At 33.2% G+C, this 21,230-nt stretch overlaps 3 protein-coding genes across 11 annotated transcripts; 1 reads left to right on the forward strand and 2 right to left on the reverse strand.

The window, feature by feature from the left end:
* Nucleotides 1-239: 239 nt before the first annotated feature.
* Nucleotides 240-8,703, reverse strand: LOC101247836 (nuclear pore complex protein NUP1). 8 transcript variants are annotated; one of them, XM_010325003.4, is made up of 9 exons: nucleotides 8,363-8,502; nucleotides 7,559-7,671; nucleotides 5,241-5,299; nucleotides 3,472-3,720; nucleotides 2,890-3,088; nucleotides 2,214-2,501; nucleotides 2,062-2,124; nucleotides 1,152-1,868; nucleotides 240-925 (listed from the first exon to the last, which is right to left on the reverse strand). In XM_010325003.4, the coding sequence occupies exons 2-9, from the start codon at nucleotides 7,607-7,609 to the stop codon at nucleotides 416-418; spliced, it is 2,136 nt and encodes a 711-aa protein (XP_010323305.2). In that variant the 5' UTR covers nucleotides 7,610-7,671; nucleotides 8,363-8,502; the 3' UTR covers nucleotides 240-415. The 8 variants fall into 8 exon arrangements, with proteins under 8 accessions (XP_010323305.2, XP_010323304.2, XP_004242779.2 ...); XM_010325002.4 differs by having other exon boundaries at nucleotides 3,472-3,734; nucleotides 7,552-7,671; XM_004242731.5 differs by lacking the exon at nucleotides 7,559-7,671 and having other exon boundaries at nucleotides 3,472-3,734; nucleotides 8,363-8,703.
* Nucleotides 8,704-14,104: 5,401 nt separating this feature from the next.
* On the forward strand, nucleotides 14,105-16,503 carry LOC101260656 (equilibrative nucleotide transporter 8). Its single transcript, XM_004242983.4, has 2 exons — nucleotides 14,105-14,707; nucleotides 15,656-16,503. The coding sequence occupies exons 1-2, from the start codon at nucleotides 14,191-14,193 to the stop codon at nucleotides 16,351-16,353; spliced, it is 1,215 nt and encodes a 404-aa protein (XP_004243031.2). The 5' UTR covers nucleotides 14,105-14,190; the 3' UTR covers nucleotides 16,354-16,503.
* Nucleotides 16,504-17,745: 1,242 nt separating this feature from the next.
* On the reverse strand, nucleotides 17,746-20,958 carry LOC101248118 (uncharacterized). Of its 2 annotated transcripts, XM_069286678.1 has the most exons (5): nucleotides 20,444-20,722; nucleotides 19,899-19,973; nucleotides 18,820-19,110; nucleotides 18,205-18,377; nucleotides 17,746-18,090 (listed from the first exon to the last, which is right to left on the reverse strand). In XM_069286678.1, the coding sequence occupies exons 2-5, from the start codon at nucleotides 19,914-19,916 to the stop codon at nucleotides 17,976-17,978; spliced, it is 597 nt and encodes a 198-aa protein (XP_069142779.1). In that variant the 5' UTR covers nucleotides 19,917-19,973; nucleotides 20,444-20,722; the 3' UTR covers nucleotides 17,746-17,975. The 2 variants fall into 2 exon arrangements, with proteins under 2 accessions (XP_069142779.1, XP_004242780.2); XM_004242732.5 differs by lacking the exon at nucleotides 19,899-19,973 and having other exon boundaries at nucleotides 20,444-20,958.
* Between the last annotated feature and the right edge of the window lie 272 nt (nucleotides 20,959-21,230).

The following is a 21,230-nucleotide window of genomic DNA, read 5'->3' on the forward strand; positions in this document are numbered from 1 at the left end:
ATAATTCTGCTTTGTAAAGAAGGTATTGAGTAGATACGATGCGATCGAACTCAATAGCTTTTGTTTAATTTAATAATGTGCTTGAAATACAGAGTTAAAAATCCGTACAAAAATGTCATCGGGTACGTGTTAAATCCTTCATAAATACTGCATTTTTGAAAGATCCAACACGGGTGCGACAACATTTTTGAAGAGTCAATAGAATTCTATATCTCAGATGTATAAGACAAATCATAATTAAGTCAAAAGGCAATTATTTGTTTTGCTAAAACTTATAATATCAGGTATTCATCCATCCTTCAAAATGAAAGCTGTGGCAGATAACAAAATGTAGGTGAGAATACAAAAAAATATTATGAAGTAGAGTTTCCATCATTGAGTTTAAATCCTGCAGCTAGAGTATTGACAAACCTTCCTAGCATGTTGCTTTTCCTATTGCACCAAAAGATAGTCTTGATTTCCTGTCTGTTCCAAAGCTAAACTTGAGATCTGAAGCATCCACGGGAACAGATGCATTGCTCGTAGAGGGAAAAGAGAAGACTAGTCGTTCAGCTGATTTACCAGTGCCGAAGGCGTACACTGGAGAAGTGGATGCATCCACTGGCTGAGAGAGGACACCGGCTGCGGGAGATGGCATGGATGGTGTTGGTGGTTCTGAGAGTGCTCCAGATGACGCAGGGACTGGGAAACTGAATCCAAACCCATTGTCTGGGAAAGTCGCATTTCTAGGATTGGGCTTATTCACAAAAATGGATGGCAAGTTAGGTTTTGCACCAGAGGCTTGTCCAGGAGCATTTCTTGGTAGCTGGAAACCCGTGGAGTTGGATAACGTTGCAGCATTCTGCCCATTGCTTTGATTACGGAAAGAAGGCCACTGTGGGGTAGCACCTTTATCTTTTTGTCCATCATCAGTGTGTATCGAGTCCTGCAGCAAAGACATCCATGTTAAGGGGCGATTCTATATTATATTAGCAACAAACCCCGAAATTAACATCCCCAGGTGGTCTGTGCTTTTGCACACTCCATCCTCTAATGCATAAACAAAATTTTGAACATGTAAAAGAAGTTGCTTTTAAGAACAAACTCGAGAATGTTAGGAAGGTGCAGACTAATGCCACTTGAAAAGGTAGCTTCCAATAGCAAATACATACCTTGCGCAAACTTGGATTGTGAGAACCAGAAAAGAAACTTTTGACTTGGGAATCAGCTGCCTTAGAAGTGAAGGGCGGGACAGTATTGGCTTTAGCCGTTGTACCTAACACATTAGCTATACTAGCAGCTTTAGCACTAGCATCCGTACCAGTGTCAGTTCCACGGGTAGTTTGCTCTTGAGGTATTTCCACACGATTGACTGTTCCATTATCTCCTTCCTTGGACGATTGGGCAGCTGCCAGACCATTGTTCATACGTATTCCAAAGTCTCCTAAATGTGATGATTTCATTTTATCATTTGGAGTGGAATCAGAGATTTCTTTGCCGGGATATTTCTTCCATTTGCTTGCCAGCTTCAATTCAGCTGCCTTTTCTGCAGGAGTGGGTTTGTGTCTATCAAGTTGCTCTAATATTTTTCTTACAGCATCATTTGAAGAACTTATGAGTGGCATAGGTTCTTCAGACGTGCCTACTCTATGGTCCACTGACTGGTACTTCTCCAGACCACTAGTTTGACCAACTTCCAAATTCTTTCCGGCAGCAGCAGGCAAGAACAATTTGGAAGCACCAACTTTTTCTAAAGGTGAAGAAGCATTTGGAGAATTCAGGAAAATGGATTTCCTAGGGCGAGATTCTGAGCCAAATTTATTCCGTATGCGCCGAATCGGTCCCACAGATCCATAGCTTGGAAGAGGTAAATCCGTCCTAGTCTTCTCCTGAAATATTTTCATGAGAACATTCAGATAGATCCCATCTGCTCCTTGAAAGAGTTCTATCACATTAAAATAAAGACTAACGATCACAGAATTCTTATAAACACACAAGAACCTGCAAATCAATGTAGGAAGCTATAGGAAATCGCTTAGTACAGAGGATTATTTTAATAGGAAGTTGCTAAAACACATATACCTGGCTGTAGATTGATGATTGAGAGGGATCTAGCCACCTGCTACCAACTTGCGACTGCGTCTGCTGGCAAAATTGAAGTGCAACATGAATATCTATTCCCGGATTAACAGAAGTATGGTTGAAGCACAAGTTAATTTAGTCACAGTACAAACCCTATCTCTGGATTTCGGCAATAATGTCCTAGAGTATGGGGTCCTCGGGAACTCAACAAGCCCACATCCTCTCTGATTCAGTGGAGTAAAATGACCATGCTGATCTTGCACCATGGCAGCAGGCCAACAAGTCGATGACTTCGGTGAAGGTGGTGGATGAAACCTATTTTGGGGAGCTTGCTCCACCTTGGATACAAAACCATAAGAATCATTTCCCTTACTTAACCTACGGCTTCCCATGTAAGCTCTTGCAATATCAATGGGGGATGCGCCAACTTCATCTCGTACCTGCAGTAGTGCAGTATTTATCAGAGTACATCCTAGAATCAATACCAGAACTCAGAAAGAAGGGAGCATCAATGAGGGTATCTCATAAAATAATTATTTGTGGTTGTTACTTCCAAGCTATTCCGAACCTTATCCACTGGTCCATTTTTCCTGTTAAAGCTTCATCCAAGACATCTCTTGACTAATTAAAATGTTGTTTGTTACTAATCAATCAATCAAGTGTGACTCAATTTCATACTAGCTGGCTACAGCTACATTAATACTCTAGTTCATCCTGTTCTATTTGTATCTATTTAGCTGAGTTGAAGTTTTAGCACACTTAAATAATAAGATTGTAGTCAAATCACAAAAAAAATGTGTTCTATTGACAGAATGATAGTTAACTCACGTTTGTTTGGGGAAGAGGTGTTGAAGTTCCAGGCATAGCAAAGCCTGTTTCATCCTGATTCCTGTCATTTGGTCTTCTAGGTGTCTCGTGTGCTAAATGTAACCTTCCAATGTCTCCTTCAGCTGTAATGCTAGCTATCTTTTCTTGTTCATCGATAATCTTTGAGTTTAATATCTTTGTCAAACGCGTTATTTCATCCCTGCATATGTTGAAGACAGCTTTTCAACAAGAAGGTTTAACTGAAAAAAATTTAAATTGTGCAAATGATCAAAAGAGATTCCTGAATGAACACAAGACAGATAAATCCAGCATCAGAACATGTACAGAGTGATGGAGGATCATCAAAATAACAGGAGAGGGTTATTAAGTCAAAATCTCAGTTCCTAGTAACTATAGAGAACTGAATTCTCAAACCACTGAGGACTATGAGGAAGATAACAAGTTTTAAGATGCATGCATTTTTCATCTAAAACAGATATTGGCTCATAACCAATGAGGTGTCACTGCAACAAAATGATAGATGGGCCTGGCTATAACCAGAATAACAGAAAAAATACAGAGACATGAAGAATGATATGCTACCTTGAAAATGATTTCCCCTGCATGAGCTGCTCAATTCTCGAAATTTCAACACTATCAGAGGAATTCTTTGGTTTCTCTTCTTCCAGCTTCTCTGCTTCGGAGATCCCCTTTGATTTCGCCATACTTGGATCCTCTTCCTTTCCTTCAATAGGAGTAGAATTCTTTGGTTTCTCTTCTTCCAGCTTCTCTGCTTCGGGGATCTCATTTAATTTCCCCATGCTTGAATCATCTTTATTTCCTTCAGTAGATCTGGATATCACATACTGCATAAACATAATATCCAACACTTTTGAAAATATTCTCTTTACTAGAAAACCATATAATAAATAAAAGTTCAGCTTTTTTCTCTTCATTCTCGTTTTCTCACACGTCGGTTGAGTTTGTTTGAGGAAGGGGGCACTTTCACAGCATCAATTCCTAACAAGGCCATGGTCAATTCACTGAATGGTTGTTGGCTCTACCGGAGGAGTCTGAAATCAACAACGTGTAACTGCTTGGGCATTGAGTCTTCCAAATTATTTTATACTTCGTTTGGTTGCTTTTTTGTTTACGGAATAATGTTATACTGGAATCTTGGGTGTACATTTATATAATACCAGACATGAGATAAAAAATAAAAGGATTAGCTACACCTCAGTGAAACAATAAAATGACAAAAATTACCCTTTTGCCAGAAAATGTTGTTAAGAAGGTCAATGTTGAAATTAGGAACAAAAGCTTGCCCACCCTTTTTTCTTCTGTCTTCTTCATTTCCATTTGATATCCCCTTCACAGAATGACATCTGATATCTGTCCAGAGTGTCTGTTTTGGTGACTATAGTGGCAAAAATTCTCCTCCATTTCAAACTAAACTTGTGTCCCAATTTATATTACATAGTTCAGATTTCGAGAGTCAGACAAGAATATCTTTGTCCATGATTTATTCATATGCCCTTTAACTATTTTAAATTGGTAATCTTTGTGATTTGTAGTACTTTTATGTAGTCTCTAAATCTGTAAATTATTTTTCAAAAACCTTAAAGATTGTATGTCTAAATGCACAATCAAAATAAAGAAGTAGACTCTCGAAATCCAAACCATGCCATAAAAATTGAGCTGTGTAGTACTTTTCTAATATCTAGTTGTATCTTTATTTATTTTTTTGAAACTGGTAGCTTTGTAATCCTCAGCATTAAGGGCTATGCTGGCGGCTGGCCACCTCCAAAAGTGTTGGCTACATAGAAAAACCAACAAAAAAGAAAACAGGACTACTTACAAAGCTCCTATGAAATCCACTAGTTGAATTTCTTCTTCTATGTTCATTTCTTAATCTAATTGTATTTATTAAATTAATATAAGCATATCTCTGTCTAAGTTCGCTAAAAGTAGGAAAAGAGTATAAAAAATTTATACTACAATATTATTTGGGTATCTGAATGGATCTTCTCAACTAAGGCATCATGCTGGATGGAACTTACCCCTTTTCCATAAGGAACTCAGAGCTGAACAATCACTTCAGCTGATATCTATTAGTAATGCAACCCTTGTCTTCAAGTTCTCAAACCTCACCTTCGCCAACAAATTCTATTCTCACCATTTTATTGCCATCCAACCTAAGTGTTAGATCTATTTACTATATATCTTGAGCTCCTCTTTCTCGCGTAGTAAAATAAAATATAATACACATAATAACAAAGCAAAATTTTCATCCGCACTAACCACCAATAAAATGGAGATAATAGGAGAAATTTACCAAGCTAAAGCAAGAAGAAAAAATTAACAAAGCTTACACTTGAAGTACATTTGTTGTCATCTCCAACATCTTGTGTTGTTGCTGGATCTTCATTATCTGTCCCAATTTAAAAGAAAATGGGATTAATGATCAAACTGAGGAAACAAACAAGATGAAAAGTTTAATGATATCTATATCTAATTAGCTCACAATGTTTGATGTATCAAACATACTTATCACAATGCATCCAATCGACTATAGAGTCTTCTTAGTAGAACTCCTCCATTAAGTATGAATAAGAAAACTTATTAATGATTATTACGACAAAAGTTTTTTTGTTGGGCATAAAGTATACAATCGAACATTGTATCTAATAGGGGTACTTTTTAAGACAAGCAAAAACTGTATTACTAAGTTAGCAAGAAGGTACATTCAGTGTAAAAAAGTGTTCTTGGACTCATATTCTCTAAACATAGAGATCTGGGAAGACCAATGCAATATCATTTATAAAATTCATCCTACACCAAAAATTCAAATAATTAATACATCTTACATTATACCAACAAAAAAAGGGAGTTTGCTTTTTCTTCAAAGCATTTAGATATATATCAAAAATGTTGTTAAGAGAAAAGTTTATCCCTGACAGTGTCTACTCCTTCACACTTATATTGTGCAATAATGGAACTACTGATGTGGGGTTGTTAGGGATTCACCCTACTATATACTAAAAAATTCAGGAAAACGCACCCAATCTTCCAAGGGGCATTGTATCCTTGAAGTGATAGGAAAGAGAAGTCCCTCTAAAGTCAGTTCACACAGAAAACATCACTGTACATATCAAATACATTTTTTTGTGTGTGTGTGAAAGATAGGAAAGTGATAAGAAAGATGTGCCCCTGCTGATGGGTGTTAATGTTCCCGCAAGAAACAGATAAAAGCCCAAATCATCCCTTATCTTTTGCTTTAGACTCAAAAGTCATCTCTCTTCTTTCACATTGAGCATTCCCTCAATGCCGTATGTGGTGCGCCTTTAATGTCCTTCCTAAATCCTAATGGTGTCTATTCTTTAACGTCGCATATGTGTACATGGGATTACACTAGGTTCATTGTTGTATGTGCATGTGGAACTCAAGTGACAGCCATTCCTCTCCTACCAAAATTCCAGAACTGCTCTGCTTGTTATGTCTGAATAAGTAGCTTGTAATTGGTCTATGATCATTACAAGAGAACGCAGCAGGGTGCCTTAAGCAGTAGCAAACACATGAGATCAGTGTTATTAAAACCGGTTAAAGCTTGAGGCAGGGCAAGGAGAAGGTTAAGCGCTTCTGGGCACTAAAGCGAGGGGAGATGAAAAAGTCTCCTTTGACTTCTCAGTCACACCTTCCTGTACTTTATTATATTAGTATTTGGCTCCAAAGGGAGACCCATATATGTAGTTAATAAATCTCCACCTTACAGCCCAATATAATGGATATTGGATAATGCAAGGATTTGGCAGTGTGCATTAACAAAGAAAATTCTACTTTTCACTAGATTCAAAAAGAATGATCTACTCTTAACTGGATATATATGAAGCCTAGGAACTGCTTGACATAGTAGCAGACTCAAGTACATCGGTTATTTCTTCCTCACTATTCAAGTGTCATCAAAAAATATGTGAAATATCCATTGCATGTCATAATTTCCTCTAATCCTAACCCCTAATAGCCAGCCAAGTGCTGCTGCTCTTTGAGCTGTAACCCAAGGGTTTCCACCACCATTAGAATTTAGAAAAAGGAAACATGATGAATAATAATCCTGCTTAAATCCCCCATAAGAAGCAAATATGCTCATGTCTACAGCTAATTAGATAGAAAAATACAGACAACCTTATAGTGGAAATGCAGTAACTTATCCTTGATCCACCTATCTCCAAACCCCATCACTGATCACACAACTCACAATGTTTAGCACCATGGCCAATTTAAATGGTAGTAAGCTTTCTCCAAATCCATTTTAACATGATATCCATGAGTTAATTGCCTCGGTCTATAATTAATGCAGCCATTGGCAATTAGTGCAACATTCACTACTAGCCTTAGTTTGATGAATAAATTTTTTTTTGGTTTCCCATTATCAGAGTACCAATCACTCTTTTTAAACCTTTCAATAAGAACCTGAGAAATTATCTTATGTTCTTTTTTGGGCAAGTTATCTTATAATAGATCTTTAGCTGCTTCTTTTTTGTGAAGCAGGTGTCCTGATAAATTTACATGCATTGCCTCTATTCCATCAAGCAACCTGAGCTCACAAGCATAGGATCAGTTAATCCTGCCAACAAAACCTAATGCAGGCAGGCTCACATTAACTGTTGTAACTGGAGTTCAAACCTAAGACCTTCAAGTTGTTTCTCCTGTGCCTGACCACTGGGTCCAACCTTGGAGACATTATGAATCCACCAGAGTCCCTTAGCTCCTCAGCACCTTTTTTCCTTTGGGAACAGTGCTAGCCTGCTTGATGTCATTCTCTTATCAGCCAATGGTAGCAAAATACCAAATCTATGTTTGTACAATCATGGGCAGACCACACATACAATTACAATTATTATTTTTTATACAACATATAATAATTGTGTGCATACGAGGTCTACCATTCATGCAAAGTAGCAAATACAACTCCCAAGCTCACAAAGTCAAACTTCTTCAAGATTTTACCAATTCAACTAAGAAACTACAACACTATTACACTTCATACACATTGACAACATCAAAAAGGAATGTCATTAAGATACAGGTAGACAAAACACACCAGGTTCAATGCAAGGTATAATAATATAAGAGATTGAAAAACTAAACTTTGCACCTAAACTACCACCTCAAACCCCTTCCCGGGAAGTAAAACTAATAATTCTCTTCAAATTTTTCATAAAACCTACTAAATATCCAAGAAAAGCCCTGCAACCTAAGAAAGCCAAAAAAAAACACCATTCGCTAGAATAAGTTGTAAACAAAAGCTACTACACTCACATTCCAACAGATCATGTTGTAAGCTTAAATAACCAAAAAGGTCAGTTCTTGCAACCTCAATCAACCAAAACACCAACATACTCAATCACCAATATCCAATATAAAAAAAAAACATAAAAATCGCACATTCATGGAAACCCTAATATTTCAATAACATGAAGTACGAATCTCAAACCTAATTCACCGTCAATTTGTTCAAGCGGAGGAGGATTCCCAGCAATTGCATTCGATATAAACGATGGGAGGATTCTGTTGGCGCTACCGGAGATAATACGGTATGCCGGATCAACCAGTTTCGATAACCAGCTAGTCCGACCAGACTGGTTCAATGGTGGACGGTCGTAAGGAGTCGCCGGAGGTTTCCTCGCCGACGGTTTCTTAAACTTCCCGCCGGCGCCTCTCTCGCCGTCTCTGCCACCGTAACGTGTCGGCGTCGTATTGAACTCCATCTCTCTACTGTGGAAAACAGTGGGAGCAACTGAGTAAAGCAATAAAGGTTTTTTTTTTGTTTATATTTGGAGGAGAAAATTACGTTTTGGTCCTTACTTTTGAAATAGGTTTATTAAAAAATTTATCGACATAGAGTTTAAAAAAGTAAAAAAAAAATAAAAACAATCTTTTTGTACTTCGTGATGGTTTAGTTAGATTGAGAGTGGTTATCCACACGAATGACTCGGGATCGATTCCCCCTTTAATACCTTCTGAATCGAGTCTGTCGTATAAGGTTTGCTTAGTGCAATTTACATGCTTTGTGTAGTTTACAGATATTTGTAGGGTTGGACGTTCGTTATTTGGTTTTGGATTAGCACACAGAGTAGGCTAGTATTAATTAGCTAAAGTTAAAATTGTTGGATATATATAGGTGTTTGTAGGGTTGGGTGTTCGGTGTTTAGTTTGGGATTATCAATTTTTGGGTTGGTAATTGGTAGTTAAAAAGTAGATAGTAAATATCAAAATTTTAAATTCGATTTGATAATTTTATAATTGGTAAATTAAATTTCGATTTGGTATGGTATTCGATAATACCATATTGAAGTTGGAGCCAATCATTTCTATTTTTTTTATGCGGAAGCGCGATATAATAGAAGATCAATAAATAAGAAATCTAAAGAAAAACAAACTGATACAACTAAAAGACATCTACTTGTGTTGTTTATGTTCATTGTTTAACTTTCTTTTTTAGACTTGCACTAATCAGTAATGGACATGTTGATACATGATTTTCATCAAGTAAATAATTCGATATTCGAGAAATATCAAATATCAAATAATGCTAATATCTCATAAATATCATAATTTAAAAATTTTACTCTCGAATACCATACCAAATGTCTAAATATACAATATCAAATTTTAAAAAATTTTGATCGATTCGTTAATTCAATTTTTGGTATTTTATGCCCAGGTTAGAGGTTTGGTCATATAATTTGATTGTTTGATTTCAAAAGTTAGATTTGAGATTAACATAGTATGTTTATGATACCTAAAAATGTTTTGATCTTAAAAGTTATGATTTTAAAGCTCAAATTCTTTCTTTTTAAAAGAAAAAACATTTGAATTTCAAATTGTGATTTATTTTATGTGAATATGTTTGATCAGATATAAAGTTTAAAAAGAAAATAAAGACTTTTGAAATTTGTGATTTAAATATTTCATTTAGATACTAAAAAACTTTATTATATTTATAAGAATCGTCTTTTTAATCTCTTTTTATTTTAATGATAATAAAAAAAAAGATAGTTAATATAAGGAATCACAATATTGAAGTATATATGTGTGTTTTTCAATTATATTTTTTATGCTTATAATTCAATATAATTACATTTCAAAATAATTATTATTAAGGGCAAAATAAGATGAATGGACTCAATAATGTATTGATTTTTTAAAAGGGATAATGCCCAAGTACCATTCCCTCAACCTATGCCCGAAATCTCAGAGACACACTTATACTATACTAAGGTCCTATTACCCCCCTGAACTTATTTTATTAATAATTTTTTACCCCTTTTTAGCTTACGTGACACTATCTTGTGGGCCCAACGATGGTTGACTTTTTTTTTGAACTAGTGCCACGTAGGCTAAAAAGGGGTAGAAAATTACATATAAAATAAGTCCAGGGATGTAATAGGACCTTAGTATAGTATAAGTGTGTCTCTGGGATTTCGGACATAGGTTAAGGGGGTACTTGGTTATTTTCCTTTTTTAAAATGATAACTACTTCGGATCATCTAGTTTTAGTTAGAATGGCAAGTAAATTAGACAAAGGAGTTAATCATAAATATTTGAGTGACAGTAAATTATCTGTAATGATAATAAAAAAGATGTTTAAGGTTAAATTTATCACCAAATATAAAAAAGTATCTGTAATGATAAAACAAAGATGCTTTAAGGGGCCCTATACCCATAGATATTTCTTTAAAGCATGTTTCTTGTATATATTCAATGTGTTACAAGTCAAAATATAATTATCGAAGAATATAACGATTCATGAAATTAAATTTCAAGATATTCAACGAAAAAATTGATGTGTGAAGGACAAAGTTTCTATTTCTTTTGTTTTTGAAGAGTACATATAAATGGTTATGGTAATAATCGACTCATTTTATTGTTTTTCTTTTTGATTAGCATGTGTACAAATAAAAAAAAATATTTTTTATTTATTATTCAACTCAATCGATAAATATCATAAAGAAATAATATAAGTAAATAAAGAAATAATATAAGTAACTGTAATTGTAGAAAGAATCAAATTTCCACTTGGATATGATATATCATATGGTTTAGATATTCTCTAATTTATAAGTCATTGCCAAAAAAAAAAAAAGTTATATCATTTGTTTTTTGATTTCTGGTATAATATACATCGATGTTATAAAAATAATTAGTATTATTAATTCATTTTAAAATTAATTAATATTTTTGTAGGTAATATTCTATATAAATTCTAAAAATAGAAAATTAAATAACTTTCTATTTAAAATTTAAAATAAATTGTTAGTATAAAAATATTTATATGTCAATACATATGATTCAAATTTTTTTGGACCAACATCAATATAAAAGGGGCAAAAGAGTTAGAAATGTATCTCTGAGGGAAATTGTCGTAGCAATCTCAAATTTGCACTATTTAATAATGTATTTTAAAAATATATAGATGTGCACGTGGATATCATAAATACTGCATTATTATAAATAGTTAATAGTGATGGAATAATAGGTCCTGCTCAAAATTTAGAATTATTACAATAATTTCGATTAATGTTCAAATATATTTCAGACATTACTTTGTGCGATGTATCAATTGGATACAACACTTTATGATGTATCAGCCTGATACATCACTTTTCCGATATATCGATTGAATATATCACTTTATGTATGTATCGAGACGCACGCGAGGTATCATAAGTTACTTTATGTGAAGTATCAGTATGATATACCACTTTACGTGATGTATCGAAACGTTGAGTGATGTATTCAAAATCGAGTTGCGATGCATCAGGATGTTGATGGATATTTTCGAAATTGGGACGTGATGTAGCAAAATATTTTGAGATATATTCGGATTCCACCAAATTTAAGAGATCCTTTTGTTATTAAAAAAAAATAGTATAGATAAAATATAATTAATTCTTAACACCATAAAAATAGTGTAATAATTAATCATGGGCTTCAAATATTATGAAATTTTTAGATTAATACGTACGTTAAGTGGCTATATAAGAAAATGATACCAACATTTAAGCACACAACTTAAATTCTGAGTACTATACAAAGTTTATGTATTTGGGATGTGGATATATACCTGCAACTTATCCTAATTTACTTTGTAAGGAGGACCAATGTTATATTTTTTAAATTTGGGGACGAAATTAATATATTTTGTCAGGTTTAAAAATGTTTTTACCATTTTTTTTTAAAATTTTTTATTAAGAATCTCGTGCTCCTACAAGTTATCAAGTTTAAAAATGTTTTTATTACTTTTTTTTCGATTTATTATTAAGAATCTCGTGCTCCTGCAAGAGTTTGAGATCGCTTGTTATGACACGTGACAGATTGGAGGTGTACTTAAGTTCAATGAGTTGAATAGATGGATATTTTTAAGGCAATCAATAGTCCGGAGACGAAGCTAATAATTCGCTCTAATACTACTTGAAAAACTGTGAATACCGCCTCCAATAGAAGTCGGTAATTTCTGACCTATGAAGGTCGATATTATTAATTTTTTTTATTTTTTTTAAAAAGAAATCCGACCTTAAGAAATCGATTTTCTAGGTTAAGATGCAGAAAATTCACATAACGACGACCTTCGAAGGTCGAAAATTTTCTCGATAAAAAATTAAATAAAAGAAAAACCGCAATCTCTTGTAATCAACATTGAATTAATAAACAAAGAGTAAAATTTCATATTCAGTCATCCGACGAGCGTGCAAGCGCACGACGAGAACAGGTGGGAGATACACCCAAACGGGGACCCTCAACCTAATAGCTTCGGACACAATTTGCTTTCAAAGACTTAATAATTCACGAGATTCTACAATTCATACCAACTATACTTCTCTCTTTTTAAATTTTAAATTTAAATTTAAATTCTGAATTATCCTTCGATTTATCGAAATTCATTGCATCCGTCCATTATGAAACCATTCCTGTATGATTCGCGCAAACCAACATTGGTGGCATATGCAACACTATACTCTTTTTTTTTTTTTTTTTTCATTTGGCAAATTTGTTGTTCAAAAATCAAAATTATAGGACCCCTCCATTTTTGTCCCCACAAAAGGTACAATTTATATTTTCTTTGCAAATAAACCAAACTTTTATATTCCAAAATTCAACCTTATTTGTCAAATCTATGCCAATTAAATGGAATCTTTAACTTACTAGAGTGGTTCACCTTTCATTCTTGTCAATTCAAGAGGTAGTAGTCACTCACTTATCTATAAAGAAAGCTAGTTTTTTTTTTTTTTTTGGGGTGAAAACATAACCAATGACCATAATCAAAATGGAATTTGAAATCTTGAAAAATAAAAAAGAGGAATCTTTAATTAAGGGACATAAAGGTGACACTATATGGTTATGTCACATCTCAAACTATCCCTTAGATGTGATTGACACCTAACGAGCACTATTGTTCAGGTGAACCCGATTTTATAACACTTGATATTCTTTCGAGTTAATAGGTGCATGTCTGTGGTGCATTGTCCTGATGTCATACCTCGTCCGCTGTGTGCCCTTTGTCCAGGGCTAGGGGTGTCATACCGTGTATCCTACACCCGTGACACATAAGTTTAATTTGCCTCGTATTATGGCTCGATCGTGCATCGCATGCCCTCTAATACATGTGCAATTTTTTCATTTACTTCATCAAATTATTTATGTTGAAACCACCATGAGTCTCTCTATTCCCAACCAAAATCACAAATCCAAAGACATAATATCAATCTATATATATACAATATGTAATTCTCAAAATTAAGATAGGAAATTTGTGCTTTTAGTCCCTTAAGTATTGCCAAAATTTAATTTTGGTCCTCCTAATATATGGTTAAACACATTTAACCTTAAATTAATTAAATTGTATACTTTTGGTCCCTCTACTTGTGAATCTTATTATTAACCATTATACTATTTAAAACATACTAGCCATATCTCATAATCCACCAATAAAGTTGAGTAGTAATTAGTAAAACATCACAATTTAATCAATAAAAATGTAGTAATTAATAATAACACAACATTGTTTAATCATTCAACTTATTAATTAACTAAAATTGAGTTGTAGTTACTTTTCAAACAAATGAACAATTTGTTTCTATCTATACCCTCGAATCTTAAAAATTCAAGAAATGACATATTCGACCTCTGAATTTACACTAGATATCAAATCCCTACACCCGTATCCGAACAACATAGGTGCTATACTTACCTATTGAGATATCATTATTAACTTGTCTATAAGATGCTTGACCAAATTGATCACTCTCCACAATTCAAAAGATGGTACAAAATCACAAAGGAATAGAGATCACAAAGGTTGATCAAAATGAAGCAAGAGACACTTATAAAATTTCATACATAATTCATTTCTTGCTTGGTTCTGGCAATTTGTTACCATGGAATGCTTTAATCACTGCTATTGATTACTTTGGTTATCTTTATCCAACCAAACATGTTGAGAAAGTATTCTCTGTTGCTTACATGACTTCATCTCTATTGATTCTTGTTTTGATGTTAAGTTGGAGTAAATGGAACCAAACAATGAGTCTTAGATTGAGACTAAATATTGGTTTTTCTATGTTTGTTCTTTGTTTGATGGTAACACCAATTGTTGATTGGATTAATTGGGATCAAAATGGAACAAAAGTGAAGTCAAATGCAACATATTGTGTTGTGGTTGTGTCTGTTGTTATTTGTGGTTTGGCTGATGGTTTAATTGGTGGAAGTTTGATTGGTTCTGCTGGTAAACTTCCTAAACAATACATGCAAGCAATTTTTGCTGGAACTGCTTCTTCAGGTATCTATACAAAGTCAAACTTCTCTGTAACGACGTCGTTTGTCTGGATAATTTTTTGGAGAGTATATAATATAACATAACATGAATGTCGATGTCTAAGAAAAGTTTGTTGTTATAGAGAAATGTTGTTGTAGAAATGTCTGATGGTATGGATTCAAGATTTAAGACTTAAACTCATCGTACGTGAATTTAATATTTGTTGAAAATTTAGTGTTTTTTTTCCACATAGCTCAAGCTTGATTCTTGTATTTCATCTTTTTGTATATTGAACTTGTTTTTTTATCAATGTGTTTTAATTTCTTTTTCAAATTGCTTAGAAAATGAACATATAGTCAAACCTCTCAATAACAGTCTCGTTTGTCTGGATATTTTTTTTATCTCGATACAGTGAACTGTTGTTATAGAGAACATATAATAAAATTGGTTACAAAAAACTCGATTGTTATAGTGAATGTTGTTATGAAGGACGGTTAATTTGTACATCGTGGATTCAAGATTTAAGACTTCAACTCATCGTACGTTCAGAATTTAATATTTGTTGAAAAATTTAGTGTGTGTGTTTTCACTTAGCTCAAGCTTGGTTCTTGAATTTTTTTATCTTTTTGTATATTGAACTTGTTTTCTTTTTCTTTCTTAATTAATGTGTTTTCTTTTTCAAATTGCTTACAAAATGAACATATAGTCTTAACTTCTCTATATCAACCCCGTTTGTCTCGATACAGTGAAATATTATTATACAGAACATATAATATAAAGTTGGTTCCATGAAACTTGATTGTTATAGTGAAATATTGTTTTGGGGGGAACGGTTAATTTGTTGTAGATAGGTTATACAGTCATAGACAGATTCAAGATTTGATATTTGTTGAACTTAGCTCAAGCTTGATTCTTGATTTTTTATTTTTTTTTGTAAATTGAACTTGTTAATGTGTTTTTTTTTTTCAACAGGTGTATTAATTTCCATATTAAGGATTATAACCAAAGTATCACTTCCACATACTCCACAAGGTCTAAAGACAAGTGCTCATTTCTACTTCATAATCAGCACAACAATTTTGATAGTGTGCATTATATGTTGCAACTTGTTGTATAAGTTGCCAATTATGCAGCAACATTACACACATCTTGTTCAAGATCTCTTGCCATGTTCGAGTCATAAACTCCGCGATGTGGCAAGAGCTATAAAGCGTCCTGCATTTGGAATCTTCGCGATTTACACTGTGACATTGTCTATTTTCCCAGGGTTCTTAGCAGAGAATCTTGAATCGAGTTTGCTGAAGGATTGGTACCCCATTTTACTTATCACAATTTACAACGTATCGGATTTCGTTGGGAAATCTTTCACTGCATTGTATGTTGTTAAGAGTAGTGGCAAGGCTACATGGGGTTGTGTTGCTAGGGTATTGTTCTATCCTCTGTTTACAGCTTGTTTACATGGTCCTAAGTGGTTAAAATGTGAGGTGTCAATTGTTTTTTTAACGACGATGCTCGGTCTGACCAACGGGTACTTGACAAGTGTCATTATGATTCTTGTTCCTAAGTCTGTCCCAAGTTCTGAAGCTGAAATTGCTGCAATTGTTTTGGCTGTTTCATTAGGGTTGGGGTTAGTGGCTGGTTCTGTTCTTGGTTGGTTTTGGATTATTTGAAATGCTATTATTTAGGGAAATTATTAGTTAGTAGTTAGAATTCATAAATATTTTGTGTTAGTAATCAATGTATTTATGTCATTATGGGGGGGGAAAAATGTTGCATTATGAATTGTGGTTATCAAAGAAAAGAAAATCTTTGGCCCGCGATTTATTCGTACTTTTTTTAAAAATATTTTAGATTGTTGAAATTTGTGCAGTACATTTTAGATAGATTTCTATGTCTAGACTTATGATTAAAATTTTTTAAAAAAATTGCTTCAAATAGAACGTGTCATATAAATTGAAAAGGAGGAAGTAATTTTCTAGCAATTTAAGTTTTGGGACTAAAGGTAAAGTCAAGTTGCTTATAAGTTGCTGGTTCGAGTTGTGGTATTAGTTATTGACATTTATATCAGGGTAAGGTGGAGGCAAAATTTGAAGTTTATGAATTTGAGATTCTGAATCTTTTAAACTAGTAGGTTCTAAATTAATAATTCGTACATATTAAATGATCTTTTTATGATAAATACAAAATTTGAACCAAAGTTACTAAATTCGATCGAATTTGCTGTATCGGACAAAATTAGGCAAGGTGGACAAGTTACATTTCTTTTTGGATAAAACATTCGTACCTTGATTTTTGACTATGTAAAAACAGAACGATTCATGCACCGAACTATCTTTTGATATATAATAACTTAATATGTTTATAGTAAATTGTCTAGCTAGAGAACAATATATTCTATCCTTTCACATGTATTTTACCTTTCGTTATATTTTTTACGTGACCTGATAGTATAAAAAATGGGTGGAGGTATGGTAAGGAGCATCATAACAAATTTAAAGTTAGCAAGACACATATAGATGGGGACAATTCTTAGGCATCTTAATGTGCAGCTATACATAGTTCCTTGAGAATAAAGACAGCCTGCAAAGATGTTAAGCAAGAATATAATAATATTATTGAATGGTCAGCAACTAGTCATTTAGATACTTGTTGCCTACCAACATGGTCAGCAACTAGTCATTTAGATACTTGTTGCCTACCAACATGGCTTACGGTGCACTGGTAGGAGTACTTTATCCTTAATCAGAGGTCTCGGGTTCGAGTCATGGGTATGGAGAAAATCATGTTGAGAGTGTCACTCTCGAATAGGCATTTCACACTTTGTTTGGATCATTGTTACCCATTGTACTCTATTGTATAATCAAGGTAAAGGGTAAAATAGTATTTTGAAATATTATGTAAAGATATAATTGAAAAAAGAAATTAAGTAACAATGGGAACACACCAAATTGGTTGTTCCATAAAATAGGGTTTCCATTGTTTCATAACAACGAAATTTAACAATACAGTACAATACATTTTATTATTAACAATACAATACAATAAATAACAATAATTCAAACATATTATTAGAGCGCGATGCAAATTTTATTTCATCCTCAATTACAATCAAGCCAAGAAAGAGCAATAACTTAACTTCATCAAAATGCTTTAGTAGACAAGGCAAAAAAGAAAAATTAAAAAGGAAAACCTACCTAAAAAGGTAAAAGATATACCAAAAAAAAATAAAAAAAAAAATCTAAACAAAATTTTAGCATGGTTAATTATATATATATTTTATATATCTACAACATTATATAGATAAATTATGATCATTCATTTGATATTGTCTATGTTCTTGTTCTTCTTCTTCTTCTTCTTCATCCTCTACGTCCCAAAGAAAGTGAGCATAGGAAGCCAACACATAGCTGTGTCATTTGAAAAGAAATAACTGAAGTCAAATTAAAAGATACGTTTATGTATTATGCTGAGTTATTTAATTAAAAGTATAAGAGATAAATAATTTCGAAATGAATTGTTACCAATCGTTTGGTGCAACTTTAAGAGCTTTGTGAAAGTAGTTGTTAGCACGAGGGACATCTTTATGTGCTCTCCAAATTAAATCAGCATAGAATGAAAGTACATTTCCATCACTTGGATTTGCTAAAATTGCTCTTTCACAATATTCTTCTGCTTTCACCATGTTTCCACTCACCTATTTGGTTTTCAATTTACAAAACATCAAAATAGATGAAATAATTTCTTAAATACAAATATATTGGATTAAAGCTAGCTACTGGATTGGGTCGAACCCACTATTACTAGAGTAGGTTAGAGTCCTATATTGATTGGAAAATGAATTTAGGTCTGCTAATATGGGTTTGAACCATTCAACCTATCAAGAGCTGATTTATTGATTGAGGATGAATGCATAAGCGTGACGAAAACACAATATAAGTGTGCTATGTGTTACATGTCCAAACTTTACTCATGCATGTGGGACAAGTGTTGATCATGCAAATTTTATTCATGCACACGTGCAACACATGTCTATCATGTGTGGCGCATGTCATGCGATATAACATGTGTCACTTTATATCGTACATAAACACCTTCTAATATCAAAAAATGCAAATTAAAGTTTATAATATTAGTACCTCTTTCAAGAATCTCGCATAATTTCCAAGAAGTAGTGAATTCCCAGGGTCAGCTTGAATCATCTTTGTGTAATACAAATCAGTACTATACTCAAAACTATCTCCATCAGAATCACCATCACCGTCACCATCGCCACCACATTTCTTTCCTCTACCATCTCCTCCACTTCCACCACCGTCAACCACCAATTGCTCCACCGCCCTCGTGTGTTTCTCTTCCTCAACTTTATGTCTCTCCGTCATTTCCAACCCGAAATTTGAAAGTAACATCAACCCATTTGTCAATTCTATCTGTTAAAAATATAATTAAATAAATAAAACAATGTTATTATATTGACATTAATAGTTTAGGTTCTTCAATGATTAGATGGACACATCAAATTTAATATAGTATGAAAGAAGGCAAACGAAATTCATCTTAGATTTAAATCTCCTTGTCATTTATTATCAAAAAATATAATACATGTTAGGCAATCAAAAGGAAGATTTTAATTTATATGTTGTAAAATTAGGTTTTGATTTTGACTCTCACCCTCAAAAAGCCAGTACAACAGAAAGATGATTCTTCAAGTCTTATGAGGAGTCCTCCCATCTCATTAACCATAAACGTGAAAATTTTATCATTCTTTGACACCTCATCTCATGTCCGGTGCTTAGCATTTGATGTATGAGCAATTTTAATTTCTGGGATCTAACATTAAGTTAGATGAGTCCAGTTGCCTCATGACTCACACTTCAAAAGGTAGCTTAAAGAGAGTAAGATTGCTCAAGTCTTATAATGAATTTACCCATCTCATTAACCACCTTTCATTCTTCAATATATAAATCACCCACGATTAATATATAACTTTTTTAAACTATCAGGTCATCTTGCATGTCTTACTCCACATGTAATTAAGTTTATATTTATAAGTAGAATTACTTATAGATATATATTCTTTGGTTGACCTGATAGTATTATCTCTTTTTACATAGACATTGTTATAACTCAAAATTAAAAATTCAAATGACAAAAAAAAGCAAAAACTAGTAAACCTACTACATCCTTTACATAAAAACAAAGAGCAAAAAGCAATTACCATATTTGGACCAGACATGTTGAAAATTTAATTAATCCTCGAAGACATAAGCCCATGGAATCATAAGAGTATATTCTGCACGTGAGGAGGCGTATCGAAGATATAATCATTAAAAAAAAAGGAAAATATATGTCTGAAATTTTAGAGACACACTCTTGCTATACTAAGGTTCTATTACTCCCTCTCGAACTTATTTTATAAATAATTTTATATCCCTTTTCAGCTTACGTGGAACTATCTGCTGGACCCAGTGCGTGCTGATAATTTTTTCAAGCTATCTGGTTGATAGTGTTACGTAGGCCGAAAAGGGATATAAAATTATTTATAAAATAAGCTTGGGGGGTAATAGGACCTTAGTATATATAGTATAAGTGCATCTCTGGAATTTCACGCATAGATTGGAAGTACTTATGCATTTTCCCTTAAAAAAAGTCAAATTGATACCCGGAAAAAAGTGTTTTGAAGCTATATTTAAATAAATAAAAGTGTACTCTCCCCCGACCATGAGAAATTAGAATTTCTAACAATTCATGAACACTAAATACCTCATCTTCTTTGTCCTCTTCATGAGAAATTAGATTGTGCAAGGCCATGCAACATGAATTGCTTGAATTGAGATCACTTTCAGATGAAGCTCTAGACATCTTTTTTTGTATTGAATTATATTCTAATTGTGACAATGATGATACTATTAATGTTGACAAGTATTTTTTTGGTTCTTGTGGGAGACATGAATAATGTTGTTGCTTGAGTAATGGACTTGAAGAGCTACGAAGAAGCATCATTAATTTATTCTAAAATTTTAATTTGAGATAGCAAGAGTTATTGTATTGACATTTTATAGAGGAAAAAATTACATAGGGCAATTAATATTTTAGCCCCACATTATTGTTCTTTGTCTTTTTTTTTGGTTTTTTATTTGATGTCTAAATATTTATATTGGACCACGTCTAATCTGAATACGCCTCGTGTAACGATCAATTAAAGACGAAGTGTTTTCCTGATAATTTTTTTTCATATTTAGGATTTGAACATGAAATCTCTTAATCAGGATGGTTGTATATCCTATCTATACCACCTCGCCAACCTTATTATTCGATCTTTTTTGATTTCTTATCTGGTGTCTCGTATTCACATTAGAGTATCAACTAATCTGGATTTGTTCAATGTAAGGCTCATTAAGGAAAAAGCGTTTCTCGAAATAAATTTCTCATATTCAAAATTTAAAATCGATATTTCTTAAAAATTAATATTAACCATCTCACCTTAATCCTTGTTGGTCATATTATTATGTCAACTCTTGCAATTTTAGCTCAAAATGTCAAGTTACTT

Source organism: Solanum lycopersicum, chromosome 7 (assembly GCF_036512215.1).
Source record: "Solanum lycopersicum chromosome 7, SLM_r2.1".
In the NCBI taxonomy this organism is placed as follows: Eukaryota; Viridiplantae; Streptophyta; class Magnoliopsida; order Solanales; family Solanaceae; genus Solanum; species Solanum lycopersicum.